This window comes from Hemicordylus capensis, chromosome 10 (assembly GCF_027244095.1).
Source record: "Hemicordylus capensis ecotype Gifberg chromosome 10, rHemCap1.1.pri, whole genome shotgun sequence".
NCBI lineage: Eukaryota > Metazoa > Chordata > Lepidosauria > Squamata > Cordylidae > Hemicordylus > Hemicordylus capensis.
The window spans coordinates 11,016,309-11,030,616 of record NC_069666.1 but is presented as its reverse complement, the minus strand read 5'-3'; the positions used below and the strand labels follow the sequence as shown (position 1 = coordinate 11,030,616).

General features: G+C 44.9%; 1 protein-coding gene across 8 annotated transcripts in view; it reads right to left on the bottom strand.

The window, feature by feature from the left end:
• Positions 1-14,308, bottom strand: part of HOMER2 (homer scaffold protein 2) — a 126,416-nt gene that overhangs the window by 88,592 nt on the left and 23,516 nt on the right. Inside the window, exon 2 of one of the 8 annotated variants that reach the window (XM_053272976.1) lies at positions 3,006-3,075. The exons of 6 other annotated variants lie outside the window; for them this stretch is intronic. In XM_053272976.1, coding sequence (XP_053128951.1) covers positions 3,006-3,058 — 53 coding nt within the window. In that variant the 5' untranslated portion in view covers positions 3,059-3,075. Of the gene's footprint in view, positions 1-3,005; positions 3,076-12,384; positions 12,404-14,308 lie in introns of those variants that run through there. One more of the 8 variants, XM_053272979.1, reaches the window with a different exon arrangement.

Here is a 14,308-nt window from a genome sequence, read left to right as displayed (position 1 = left end):
ATGAACACAGGTGCAGTCAATTACACAAAAACATGTACAGACATCTGCATACACATACAACATAATGTAAACCGCCCTGAGCCGTTTTTGGAAGGGCAGCATATCAATCGAATTAATGAATGAATCTATCATCTGAAAGGGACTCCAGTCATGCTCAATTCCGGCCCACCAGGGCATTTGAATTGTGCACCTCTGGCCTATGCTGACAGACAGCAGCTCTTCTATGTTTCAGGCAGGAGTCTCTCCCAGCCCCACCAGGGTGCTTTACAGATTGGACACTAGAACCGTGTCACTTCGTGCCCATTAAGCGTGCTTCCCAAGTGTCTGTGTTTCGACATCACAGTCCCTGCGCTGTCAGCAAGGTGCCGTTCACATTCCCGATGTCTTCTTTCGGATTTTATTGCCGGGCTACAATCCTATAATGTCACGTGTGCACTGAAGCATTTTACTGCTGTTGAGCGGGTAATCTGCAGAGACTGCCAGGGAATGAACCTGGGGCCTTCTGCATGTAAAACAGATGCTCTACCACGGAGCTACAGCCCATTAGATGCCAGGGCGGGGGTGGGGGGGAGGAAGGGAAGGCTGTTGGCGTCATACCCTGCTTGTTTGCTTCCCAGGAGCAACTCTTGGTTGACCACAGTTGGGAACAGAATGCTGGACCAGACAGGCCTTTGCACTAATTCAACAAGGCTCTTACGAAACATTGAATGTTTCGTTTGGATTCAATTTAGTCAATTTTGCATCGGTTTTTGTTCAACTCTATTTCACATCTGCACACATAAATCCAGCCAATCTTGTAAATTATACTTCCACTGCATAGCATTATATGTTGAATCCATACAGATTGCCAATATTAAGCTGAAAAGAAAGATGTAATAATACACACATTCACAAGATTAAAGGTCTGCAATAAAGGGAGCCCACAGCAGCCAAGAACAAGATTTGTAAACGACAGCACTGCAATTAGTTTTCTCTCAAGCCTCCATACGTGGATACGGAACTTCTCGTTCTTCAGGCTAGAACAAGGAGTTGCGGGGTATATCTTTTTCCATTTCATTTAAAATATTGATCCTAATAGGGACAGACAGGTAGGCCAATCATGCTTTTTAGACTGCCAGTAACCAGCAGTGCTGGTGATGCGAATAGTGTCACTTATGGATTGACAAATGGAACAGATAGACTAATTGTATTTCAGTGTCTTTGGACAGCTTGCAAATCACACAGCCATATGGCGATTATTTCCACTGTGTTGAAAATACATTAACACTTACCACCCCCAAAGAAAGCATTTTGAAGAAGTTGGAATCTGGGGTAAATGGAACACTGTCAAGTATGGCACATTTTCTCCAGAACTCGAGCGCAGGGCTTTGCTGGAGCCTGAGGGGAACACAGCTATCGATCCGGTTGACTGTGTGATGGGTCACTCGGATGGCACACAGTGCTGTTACAGCCACTAGATAATGTGCCTGAGCAAGTCTGTAGGGGCAGCGGCCTAAGCATTCTCTTCGGCCGTGCAAATCATCAGCAGCGGGGTGGGACTGTGGCTTGGGCGTGGAGCATCGGCGTTGCATGCAGAAGGTCCCGGGTTCAATCCCTGGCAGCATCTCCAGGGAGGGTTGGGAAAGCCTCTTGCATGAAACCCTGGAGATCTACCAGTCAGCAGCACAGACAGTGCCTTGCTAGAAGGACCAATGGGCTAGTATCAATGGATGACTGGTCTAACTCTGTATAAGGCAGTTTCTTATACAACCCCATCGATACAGCTGTTGCCTGTCAGTGTAGACCAGGGGTTCCTGATCTGTGGTCCTCCAGATGCTATGGAACTACAACTCCCACCATTCCCAGCTGCAATTTATTGTGGCTGGGGATAGGAGTTGTGTTTCAGCAACATCTGGAGCACCACAGGTTGGGAAGCCCTGGTGTAGCCAGAACTTAGCTAGACTGTGGTCTGACACAAGCCCTATTCAGACATCATGCTGCAAGAGTGTACAGATGTCTGTATACCCACACACTCTGTGAATGACTTTGCTTGCTTTCATTTTAGAAGTGAAGAGGGTACAGGTCCCTCAAATTCATGGGACAGATAGCAAATGTAGTGTTGTACTTGTGCTCAACGTAACATGTGAATAACTACCTCAGGCCTGCTCAACTTAGGCCCCCCAGCTGTTTTTGAACTACAATTCCCATAATCCCCCAGCTACAATGACCAATAGTAAAGTGTGCCATCAAGTCGATTTCAACTCCTGGCGCCCAAAGAGCCCTGTGGTTGTCTTTGGTAGAATACAGGAGGGGTTTACCATTGCCTCCACCCGCGCAGTATGAGATGATGCCTTTCAGCATCTTCCTATATCACTGCTGCCCAATATAGGTGTTTTCCCATAGTCTGGGGAACATACCAGCGGGGATCCGAATTGGCAACCTTCTGCTTGTTAGTCAAGCTTTTCCCTGCTGTGCCACGTAAAGTGCTGTACAATGGCCAATAGCCAGGAATTAAGGCAACTGTAGGCCAACTTCTGCAGGAGGGCCAAAGTTGAGCAGCCCTGCTCTACCTTCATACAATGTACCTGCATACATTGTACACCTGTTGTACCAGTGTTGAACATAATACATGAATAAGACTAGAGCAGAAGACATTTGTAGGGTGGGGGCCATAGCTTAGTGGGGGAGCATCTGCTTTGCACACAGAAGGTGCCAGGTTGAAATCCAAGCATATCCAAGTAAGGCTGAGAACAGCTCCTGACTCCGACTCCAACCTCTGAGAAACACAGCCAGTCAGTGTGGACAGGGACTTAGCTAGATGGCCCAAAGGTCTGACTTGGTATAAGGTGGCTTCCTGTGTTCCTAGAAGTGTCTCCAACAAGACCGGTACTTAATCCTTGGAACAGCCCTGCCCAATCTGCCATTACTCCTGAAATTATGCAGGAGGAGCCCGGTTCACAGCAAATGCAGATCTGACTTCCATGGCAGCTGAAACAAGGAGTATATTTCCAAGGATAAATACACACCTGCAACCTTGAAAGGTGGAACAGAAGACTGGAAAAAAGAGGGTCCTTATCATCTGAAGAGGATAAATGCCTATTGGGAGACAAAAAGAGCAGCAGACAGTGTTTACCCTAGCAAACTAAAGCGGCTTTGTTCTTAAGTTTAAACCTTCTATACTAATGTTTAGTAAAACATTCTGAAGTGGTGTGCAAGGTTTAATAAGATCAACTGAAGTACAAAAACACACACAGCCAGCAGCAAAGAGAAAATCCAACCAAACAGCTCCTTGGAAGAGATCTTGACCTTCCTCTAAAGAGAGAGCAGGGCAGGGACTATACAAACTCCCTGGAAGGGGCTGCAACAAAAGAGGCCCTACTTCCTATGCTGGACAATGTGGCTTTCCAGCTTTGTTGTGTTTAAATAAGCTTATTGGTGTCTGCTCACATAACATGGAGTTGCCCCCAAGTCTGCAGGCAGATGGTACTTTCCCCCCCAGAGTATTTAAAGGCCACATGACAGAAGCCTGGTTGCTTGTGGTGCCTGCAGCCATATCATTTCATCTCTGGTCAAACAGGTTCTGTCCATGCTCTAAAAAGTCTATAAGACCTGTTTGACCAGAAAGAATAGTGGGACAAGATAACTGCGTTCACCAGAGATGCTAATTTTGTGACCTACCTGACCAGTGTTCCCTCTCATTTTTTTCCATCTGTCTGTGTAATGAGTTTTGTTCTGGGAGGCAGTATCCAAGCAGTGAGTGCACTCAGATGCATTCAGAGTGGGACTCTCCTGATTCAATCTGACTGGGATCTAGCCTTAACTGAGCAGACATCAAAAAAATGTGTGATTGCACATGCACATCTTAGAGGGAACACTGTACCCAACTTCAAAACAAACTTTCTTTTCTAACACCATTGCTACATCATGTTTAGCCTCTTCCTTTGATCCTTTCACTCATCCACATTGCTCCCCACATGGTTGAAATTGAGGCCCCAAAATCCTGGGGGGCATAGGCACAGGCCTGTCATTCTGATGCCATCACTGACATTATTCTAAAGCAGGAATTCCTAACCTCAGATGTTGTGGACTACAACTCCCATCATCCCCAGCCATATTGGCCTTTGAGAAATCCTGTTCTAAAAAGGACCACACTACACAGAGCTAGATTTAGGGGCTGGTGATCCAGGCAACTGCCTTGAGTACCAGGAATTTCAATTAATCTTAAAGTTAGTGACTAAGATTAAAAGGGAACAAACTTGCTTTTATTTGCTTACACTAATACAGATATATATAAAAAACAAGTATACAGATCAACGTGCAAAACTTCATCTTATATGACCAGCATAAATCAAATCTATACAGATTGTGCAAAGCCATAAAAAGAACTAATAATACTTTTCAAAATAAAGAATATTCCAAGGTTGAAGATGCTGATCTCTTTCTGATGCACCATTTGGTATAGGGCTGGCCATAATGTTGTACAAGTCATTAATAATAATAATAATAATAATAATAATAATAATAATTATTATTATTATTATTATTATTATTATTAACATTTATATCCCGCTCTTCCTCCAAGGAGCCCAGAGCAGTATACTACATACTTGAGTTTCTCTTTCACAACAACCCTGTGAAGTAGGTTAGGCTGAGAGAGAAGTGACTGGCCCAGAGTCACCCAGCTAGTTTCATGGCTGAATGGGGATTTGAATTCAGGTCTCCCCGGTCCTAGTCCAGCACTAACTAAAGGGGAAAAGGAGTGCTCTTAAGTTAAGGCAAGTAGCCCCCCCCAAAAAGGTTCTGCCATTATAAAGCTCAAGATGTGATTTAGAAATAGGACAACTTTTGAGCCAATAACTTGAAACGTGGTGTGTGTGATCTACTAGATGAGGTCTACTGGTGTGTGTGTGATAAATGAGATCTGGAACTTATGGAGTGTGAGCCACAACAAGATAGCCTTAACTCTGGTCTTAAACGAACAGGGTTGTGGTGGTTTTTTTTTTTTTTTTTACATTATAGCCAATGTATTTTGTAAGAATCGGTGGGGGGGGGGAGAGAGTAGTATATGCAGGATACATACCTCACTGCTGCTTCTACAAGTTGCCTTCAACCACAATGGGCATAATCTAGCCCAAAATGAGAACTTTAAAGCTATGTTTTCAATGGAAAAACCCTAAGTAGGTGATTATTTCTCACCTACATCAATCAGTGCCTAGCCTGGCTGAATCACGCCCTTTATTTGTAACTTGATTAATCCCCATTCAGTACCAGGATCACATCATCTTTGTCACCATTTCTTACTTGAACAGCAGCAAATGCCAACACAAAGTTGGACTAAGAACGTGGCAGGATGCCAAAATTGTCAGCCAGTGCATCCTGTGTTTCCATGACAACTTCTACACAAAGAATTACAGAATTGAAAAGTTTTTAAAAATAAGTCACCCTGTCCAAACCTACATATATTTTTATTTTGAACTAACATGAATAATTCTTGTTACCTTGGCTGCCTCCTGTACATTCCAGTCACTGATAAAGATAAATCCTAGACTGGAGGAGCAGGGGACATTGAGCTGAGTTCAGAATTCATCCAATCCCCTGATCCCCAGTTGCAGGGGAGTAACAGCAGGAGAGGGGGCATGCCCTCAACTCCTGCCTGTGGCTTCCAGTGGCATCTGGTGGGCCACTGTACGAAACAGGATGCTGGACTAGATGGGCCTTCTTGGGCCTGATCCAGCAGGGCTGTTCTTATGTTCTTTCCCAACACAGGGCAAGGTATGCTTGTTTAAGGATAAGCAGATTCCCATTCTGTAATTGTTCCAAGGTTCCAACGTTTGTGGTACCCCCCCCCCGTCCCCACCCCCAGTTGAATTCTGGCAGCACTTCCGGATTTGAGAATGAATTTTGCACATGAGTCATCACTTGGGGAAAATACACAAATTCAGATAGCATTTTTTAAAAGAATAAAAATATTTAATTTTTAAGAACTATTGGCAGATTTTAACTCTTTCACAGTCATGCAATCAGAATATTAATACATTGCTCACAGCCAGAAGTTACTTAAAAACACATTTTTCTTTCTTTAATTAATTGCCTTTTGGGGGCAGGTGGGGCTTTTCAGTGTTTTTATTGCAAAAAAGACAAAAGGGAGTAGTAATCCAACCTCAACCTGATGTAAAACTCCAGAAATGTACTTCTGCAACAAACCATTCCAATATATACTCTTCTTCAATAAACATATTAAATACAGTGGAAACTGTTCGTTGTATTGGTGAAGTTGGTTGTGCGCAGGACTGGTTGGCTGGCTTCCTGTGATGTCACAGAGAGCAGAACCACTTGAGATGGATAGATCACCAGCACCAATAACACACTGCCAGCTACAGTGTCAGCCCTCTCCAAAGGCACAACAGAAAAACCACCTTTTAACTTGTCACCTGAAGGAATTCTCCATGGGGACTACACAAGCCTCCAACAGAATGCCATCGCCACCAAAATGACCCAGAAACAGGACTGAGGGGGATTCCTCCCAATTTTCTTGTAAATAAAGGTACCCGGATTAGGGCCCCAGAGGGTGCAAACGACAGGCATATGACTCAGTAAACTGAATGCCGATTGTGTCAACTATCTTGGGATATAAACTGCTTTAAACTAAAGATATTCCACGTTCAGGAGGAAGCAGAATGAAAACACCAAGCAAAAATACCCCGCAGCTTCTGGTTTTTGGTACATCTAGATGCACCCTCTGAAGGGAGTACAATGTTCCTCAAACCAGTTTGGTAGAGTCAGTTAACTTGGTTTTAACCTGCACCGTTGTAGCCTGAACAGGTTCCATGCAACACTGACAGACAGGAGGGCTGTTCTTTGTCCCGATTCCAATTAGGGTAGGAGACGCATCCTACCCAAGTTCAGGAGCTGTGCATGCTCCCGTTTTCCGCTCATCTGAGCGTGAAAAATGAAGTCGGTGGAGGAAGTGATAGTCTGCTAAGCAGCAGCTGGGACAGTGGGCCTTTGTCCTACACAGCAGCTGTATCCAGCTCTTTAACAAGGTAAGATGAAAAGCCCTCCGACTCAGCTGCAGCTTAGCCGATGATCACTTCCTCCCCCACTTACCTTGTTTTACACTCACAAATAATTGGAAAACAGGCGCACTCACAGCTCCCAAACATGGGTAGGATCCAACTCCTACCCAATTATGAGAACCAGCCTAATAACTGCTTTAAGGATGCACCACAGAGAAGACCCAGAAAGGTTTAGGCCACCACCTTCAGAGCACCAGGGTTCCTCAAAAAAACAAGATTTTGTGTCAGAAGCTTCCAGAACTGGTAAAAAAACCAACCAACCACAGGAAGCTCTACAAATCTACTGCTCATTTTTAAATTCTTAACACATGGATCTCATGCAACAGCCAGAGTGTACTTAGTGTCCAATTCCACAAAGGTACTGGAAGTGGGGAGGTGGAATCAGGTTTTATTTTTAATCTCAGCATTTGGATTTTTTTTTTAATCTAAGTTTTAAACTTTCATGACTGCAAAGATAGGCTTAATACTGTGAGCAAGCTCAGTGCCCTTCACAGCTCAGTGACCCTCCTTAAGCCTAGCAAATACAGAACTATGTAAGATAAGCAAAGAACTTTTTTTCCCCCTTTCACACAGGCTGTGCAGTGGTTGGGCAGCCAGGATCATATGAAGGACCACAAGCTCCCTCCCCCACCCCACAGCTTGCATTAACCATGATGTAGTGGTTTTGAAGAGTACGGGAGACTTTTAATTAATAACTTATTACTAGCAGCCTGCATATCCATCAGTTCAAAATGGAGCACTATGTCTTACACCATCAATTTCAGAATGGTTTCAGAGAGTACGGTCTGCAGCAAAGATGGAAAGGTTATCCTATAAGGGAACATGGGGTTAAAATGATAAATACTAGGTCCTTTTATTCAATACTGTTGCCACAAGTCATCTGGAAACTCATTTGCTGGTACTGATCTAAATATATTTCAATTTAAGAGCTATTTTGCTAACTGAAGATACGATTGTTAATTGCAAATGATATTATTTCTCATTTTGTAGTTAGTATTCTATTCATATCTTCCTAGTATTTTTCTAAAGTTTTGTTATCTGTTTTGAACTATTGAACAAAAGCCCCATGAGATAGCACTGCATCTGCTTAGGCACTCAACGGATCAGGATTGTCCTCATAACACAAGCAGAGAGTAGATTTATACACTTTGATAATGGGATGATCTGGCAGATGCTATACTATACATGGTAGAAAAAGGAGAATCCACACTCACAAGGCCAAGGCCTGCTCCTGGTCTTCCCCTACAAATATTTATATACTGTTTTTCAACAGAAGTTCTCAAAGCAGTTCACACAGGAAATAAATGTTATATAAATAAGATGGTTCCCTGTCCCAAAAAGGGCTCACAGTTGGTCAGGGCTGCTCAACTTTGGCCCTCCTGCAGATGTTGGCCTACAACTCCCATATTCCCTGGCTATTGGCTACTGTGGCTGGGGATTATGGGAGTTGTGGTCCAAACACAGCTGGGGGGGCCTCAGTTGAGCAGGCCTGAAAGGGAGACCCCAGCAACAGCCACTGGAGGGATGTTGTGCTAAGACTGAATAGGGACAGTTACTCTCTCCCCGCACAGTATCAAGAGAGCCATCACTTTCAGAGGTGCCTCTTTCAGTGAGCAGGGGTCAATTTCCATGGTTAGGAGAAAAGTAGCGACACTAGATCTGCAACTGGCTATAGCAACTGGTTTAAGATCAGGCCAAGAGATTTATCCCAAGACCTGCATGTGGACCAAGAGGCTGGGAGGCTTTCACACTGGTTGGAAGAGTGACCTTCACTATTTTTCAAGCCTGGGCCACTCTGGCGAAAACCCTTCAATGTCAGAGCCATTTCTCACTGTGCTGGCCTCTGCACTGTACTGCTCTTTTCTTAGTGCTGGAGGGTGCTTTAAGAGACGCAGAACCCGCTCTTAAGAGCTCTAGGAGAAAAGCACTGGGAAGGGCTTCGAAGAGGGTGCAGGGGCTCAAGAGAGCTCCATTCCGTCCAAGGAGCCCTCCCTCCAGCTCTGGGCAAAGCACACCACCGCATGGTGAGAATGATCAGCTCCACCTGGTGCCAGGGGGCTTGTGCAGAGTGTTCGGCTTTGACTGAAGCTGCACACAGGCCCAATAAACCAGGCTAGGCAACCTTGACTCTCCAGCTTTATTTAAACATTTATATACCACCCAAAAGCTGCATCACTGGGCAGGGCACAGCAATGCAAGTTAGACAAAATTAAAAATTACTGAAACATTAAAATTGTTTAAAACCAAACTTACAAAACTATTATTATTATTACATTTTATATCCCACTCTTCCTCCAAGGATCTCAGAGCGGTGTACTACATACTTAAGTTTCTCCTCACAACAACCCCGTGAAGTAGGTTAGGCTGAGAGAGAAGTGATTGGCCCAGAATCACCCAGGAAGTATCATGGCTGCATAGGAATTTGAACTCAGGTCTCCCTGGTCCTCGTCCAGCACTCTAACCACTACACCACACTGGCTAATTATTTAATTAGCTTTAACTATAAAGCTAATTAAAAGCCTGTGTGAACAAATGTGTCTTCAGTGCCTCTTTAAAAGTTGCCCGAGATGGAGAAGTTCTTATTTCAACAGGGAACACATTCCAAAGCCCAGGGGTAGCTGCAACGGAGAAGACCTGTCCCCAGGAAGCCACCAGACAAGCCGGTGGCAACCACAGGCGAACCTCTCCCAGCGATCTCAACGGGCAATGGGGCTCATGAAGAAGATGACATTCTCTTAAATACCCAGGGCCTAAGCTGAGAAGTCAAGGTTACCTAGCCCTGGCACAATCAATCAGGGAGGCGCAGATGGGGGCTGCGTGGGTTAGTGCTTAGAAAAGTCGCCCTTTCAGATCATGTGTCAGTGTAATGCACGTCAGGGTTGACAAGAAAAAGAGCAATACGTTTTAACATTAAGCACGGATGGCTCATTTGTTCTAATGCACCTCTACGTGCAGCCTCTGTGCTCTGGAAAATGTGGCCGAGGTCAACAGAGGCCAGAGCTACGGCACAGCAATGGCCCCTTTACCACCAGCAGTCCCGTGCCCCACACTGAATCTGTGCTCCAATAATGGCCATTCCAAAGCATGTAGTGAAGCACGGCAATAGAATATTTATAATTCACAGAAGCCTCTTGAGCCCCTGAAGAGCAGTGATCTTTAATACAAAACCACTTAATACACATTCTGCTTCTCACAGTGTGGCAGCCACCGCAGCTGAGACCTGACACAGCAAGAGAAGCAACCACAGCTCATACGCATGGGGAGGACCAAGAGAAAAGGAGTCCAAATTACTGGCAAAATGGAGGGGGCTTTGGTTTTAGAATAAAACTGCTTGTTAAAAGGGATGTATAGTCTCCCTCTCTTGATTTAGTTGTACCAAAGCAGCAGCTAGCTATTTCTTCCTCCAGCTCTAACAAGGGGAAGGCTATATCAGGCACTGTCCATTTCTCTTTGGATCTAAGAGTCAGTCTAAGAATCTAGAAACCAGAGAGTGCACTTGCCTCCAGCAATACTCTCTGATCCATGGGCGGTGGGGGGGGGGCAGACCCCCACCTTGCTTCCTCACTACTACTCCTGGTCATACCCATCCATCACCTGGTCAAGACTCCATGCTTAAATTTCCAGGTGCCATGGCAAAGTCAAGTCTGTCAATGGCTACTTATCTGGTGGCTATAGGCCACCTCCAGCCTCAGAGGCAAGATGGCTCTCAATACTAGTTGCAAGGGAACAACAGCAGGAGCGAGGGCATGCCCTCATCTCTTGCCTATGGACTTCTCAGGGGCATCTGGTGGGCCACTGTAGGAAACAGGATGCTGGACTAGACAGACCTTGGGCCTGATCCAGCAGGGCTGTTCCTATGTTTTGTTAAGCTGGCACCTGGGAATTGTCCAGCCCGAATATAAACAAACAATACACTGCAGAACAGATAGTCAACTTGACCACTTTAATCTCCTGCTTGTGTTTCAGGGCTTAGTGATCTTGGCTACCCTGACCGCAGTACATTTATGTTTAAAGTATATCAACTCCCCAGGCCTGCACGAACAACAATCAAAGCAATTTCTTCCTTGGCAAGTTATAAAAAGAGACAACACAATCAATAATGATATCAGCCACACTATGTACACAAACGGGTTGCCCTCACAGTTATCTTGTTGTCACCCTTTTAGCTAGGGAGTGGATACAGCTTGCAGTCACAGGGCTATCAACGCCCTGTGGGAAAAGTGGAATAGATTGTGCCCCATGAAATGCTTCAATAAAGAGGATAAATAGAAGAAATATGAGAACCTAATATACTCCGTATCTTGGAGTGTAATATGGATCCATCCCTTTTAAATCAAGTGGATTTGTTTGCAAAAGGAAATAAGCTTGGGTACTCAAGAAGGTACAGATGGATTGAAGCTGGAAAAGTGTAAAAGATTATCACTCAAACTGAATCCTATTTATTGCTGCAATTTTAGGGTTTTTCTTCTTTTAGTGGTAACCCAATTTCAGAACAGGTTCCCAAAAGCAGAGTATAAATTGCCAAATAAATATTTTTTTAAAAAATATGAGAGAGAAAATCTCAAGAAGCACTTAAATCCAAACCATTTTCCTATGAAGACAAGACTCAACAGAAAGTGAGTGGATTTAACTAAACCTGGCAACGATTCTAATATACCACTACTAAAGCAATGGAAAGAAAACCCAATTCCCAGCTCTGCAAGCAAGTACTGAGAAATATCCGGTGTACATCAGAAAATGGGGACATTTCACCCCACCCTCTCCTGAGGGCTCCCATTTCCCTCATGAAGAGGCAGGGATCTTTTGAATGCCTCCAAATATACAAATTCCACAGCAGACTCACAGCTGCAATAATATGTACCAAAGAAGTCCTGAAGCGCAGGAAGAGCCTACCACAAGGAACCTGCCTGGAAGGCAAATGAACAGTCCCTTGCCCACTCAACATGTGGCAATGAAGGGTGGGCAGGGGGAAATCTGAATTACAAACCCACTTGCAGTTTTTCCCTGTAGAGAGGATCTCATTCCTGAAATGCCAGGAGGAGAATCTAATCCAACAGCCAAAAGGAAATGTCATATGGCAGTACAACTTGTCAACCTGCCACATGCAAATGGCAAAAAAAACCTTGACTACCCCTTTGCTTTAAAAAAAAAAAGCTAAGTAAGACAATCTGTGCTATTTCCCCATGACCAAACCAACAGCATCAGTCAGAGGAAGCTCAACATGTGGAGGTCACGGGATTGAGACTGTGGCTGGGATAACTTCAGCATCTCTCTCTCTCTCTCTCTCTCTCCACACACATACACACACATATACACATATAAGGCGTACCTTACGATCCATGTGTGGCAGCTCTCGTGAGATTTTGTGAGCAGCTGCAGGCAAAGGGCAAAGGAAATAAGGCGGGTGGAAAGAAATTGAATGTCCAGACAGCCCAGGGGCCGCTGACCACGGTGGGGATGGGTGGGTGGGGGGAAAGAAACTGCTGCCCTGCCTGTATAGCGCCGCCCAAGGAGATTGGCCGAGCAGGCGGTGGAGAGGGTGGCAGAGCCTCCCTCTCTGGGCCTACTTACCTGCCATTTGGCCAGCGGCAGGGGGGAGGGGCAGAGGAGAACGTGGCCTGGGAAACTAGAGGTGCAGATGCTCTGCGCCCGGTTCAGCTAGTTTTTTAAAAAAAGTTTATTTTAGTCAGATCTTGAGGTTCAGTATTATCCCGTCCATTTGTAGGTTATTTTTATATATCACCCTATATATACACACACCCCTCTAGGCGGTATACAAAATATCCAAATTACAATATAAACACACCATAATTAACACACTTTCACAGAAAAACAAAACACAATTCAGAGAGTGAAACAAACATTAAAATTTGGGCTTCACTCTGAATTGTTTTTGTTCTGTGAGAGTGTGTTAATGCTGTTTTGTATCAGGTTTATGATGCAAGTTTATATTTTTATTTTTGGCTTTTCAGACCACGCTCATTCTTTTTTAACACCTGTACGCTTTTATTTCATAGTCCCCTGAAGAAGAGGTTTCCCCTCGAACCATGCTGGGACCTTTTTAAAAACCAGCCAACCTGCTATACACCATTCCTCTTTCTTGTTTTAACAGATCTAGATTAGGAATGCAAGAACACAGCAGGAGTCTGCTTGCTGCTTGAAAAGACCACAGTCCTGATCAGAGCCCCTTGTACACGCTATTTACATCGGGGGGGGGGGGGAACCAAGCACATCAGGGCCAGTGAAATGATTCAAGTCACGTCTCATTTGGCCTGGGGAGCTTTAAAAGGGAATTAAACAACATCTTGGAGGAGGACAGCACTAGCAGCACTAGTGGCTAAGACAGCTATATAGTACCTTCATAATCAGAAACCGCATGCCAGAGAATACCAATTTCTGGGAGGAGAGCGACAGGAAAGGGCTGCCTGCCTGCAAGCTCAGTTTTGTGAGCTACTCAAAAGCAATAAGGAACCTGGTGGTCCACCCTGTTTTCAGCAGTAGCTAGTCTTGAGAGCAGTGTTCCCTGTGACAGGGATTCCCAGATGTTGCCGACCAGAACTCACATCATTCCCAGCTGCCAATAGCCTTTGGCTGTGGATGATGGGAGCTGTAGTCATCAGCATCTGGGAATACCTGTTGTAGGGAGCCCTGCTCTCAAGACTAGCCATTGCTGAAAACAGGGTGGACCATCTGGATCCTTATTCCACTCCAGAAGGGCTCCTCTTTGTGCAGGGGTTCCTTCACAAATAAGAGTAGAGTCCAACCAGAGTATGGAAAGAGAAGGTTCTCAGACCATGGCTGGGTTCAGACATGATGTGAAACTACGGTTAATTTAGCTAAAACATGGTTTCGTGCTATGTCCAATCTCGAGCTTGCTCAAAAACCATAAAGCTCATTCACATGGCCATTTGGTGTGACGGCATCCATTGGAGGCATCCACTGGAGCCCAGCTGAGAGTATCCATTGACAGCAGCCTCTGTAGGCACAGCTCTCTATGGTTCCCGTGCAGGGGAGGGCTTGCTGAGTGCCAACAACTGGGTAGAAGAGGTGCAAGGGTTCTCACAACCAAGAAAAGAGGATAGATGGCCTCTTCTCTCCTCTGTTTACAAGACCACCTAATGGCATGGTGGGGAAATGACTTGACTAGCAAGCCAGAGGTTCGAATCCCCACTGGTACGTTTCCCAGACTATGGGAAACACCTATATCGGGCAGCAGCGGTATAGGAAGATGCTGAAAGGCATCATCTCCTACG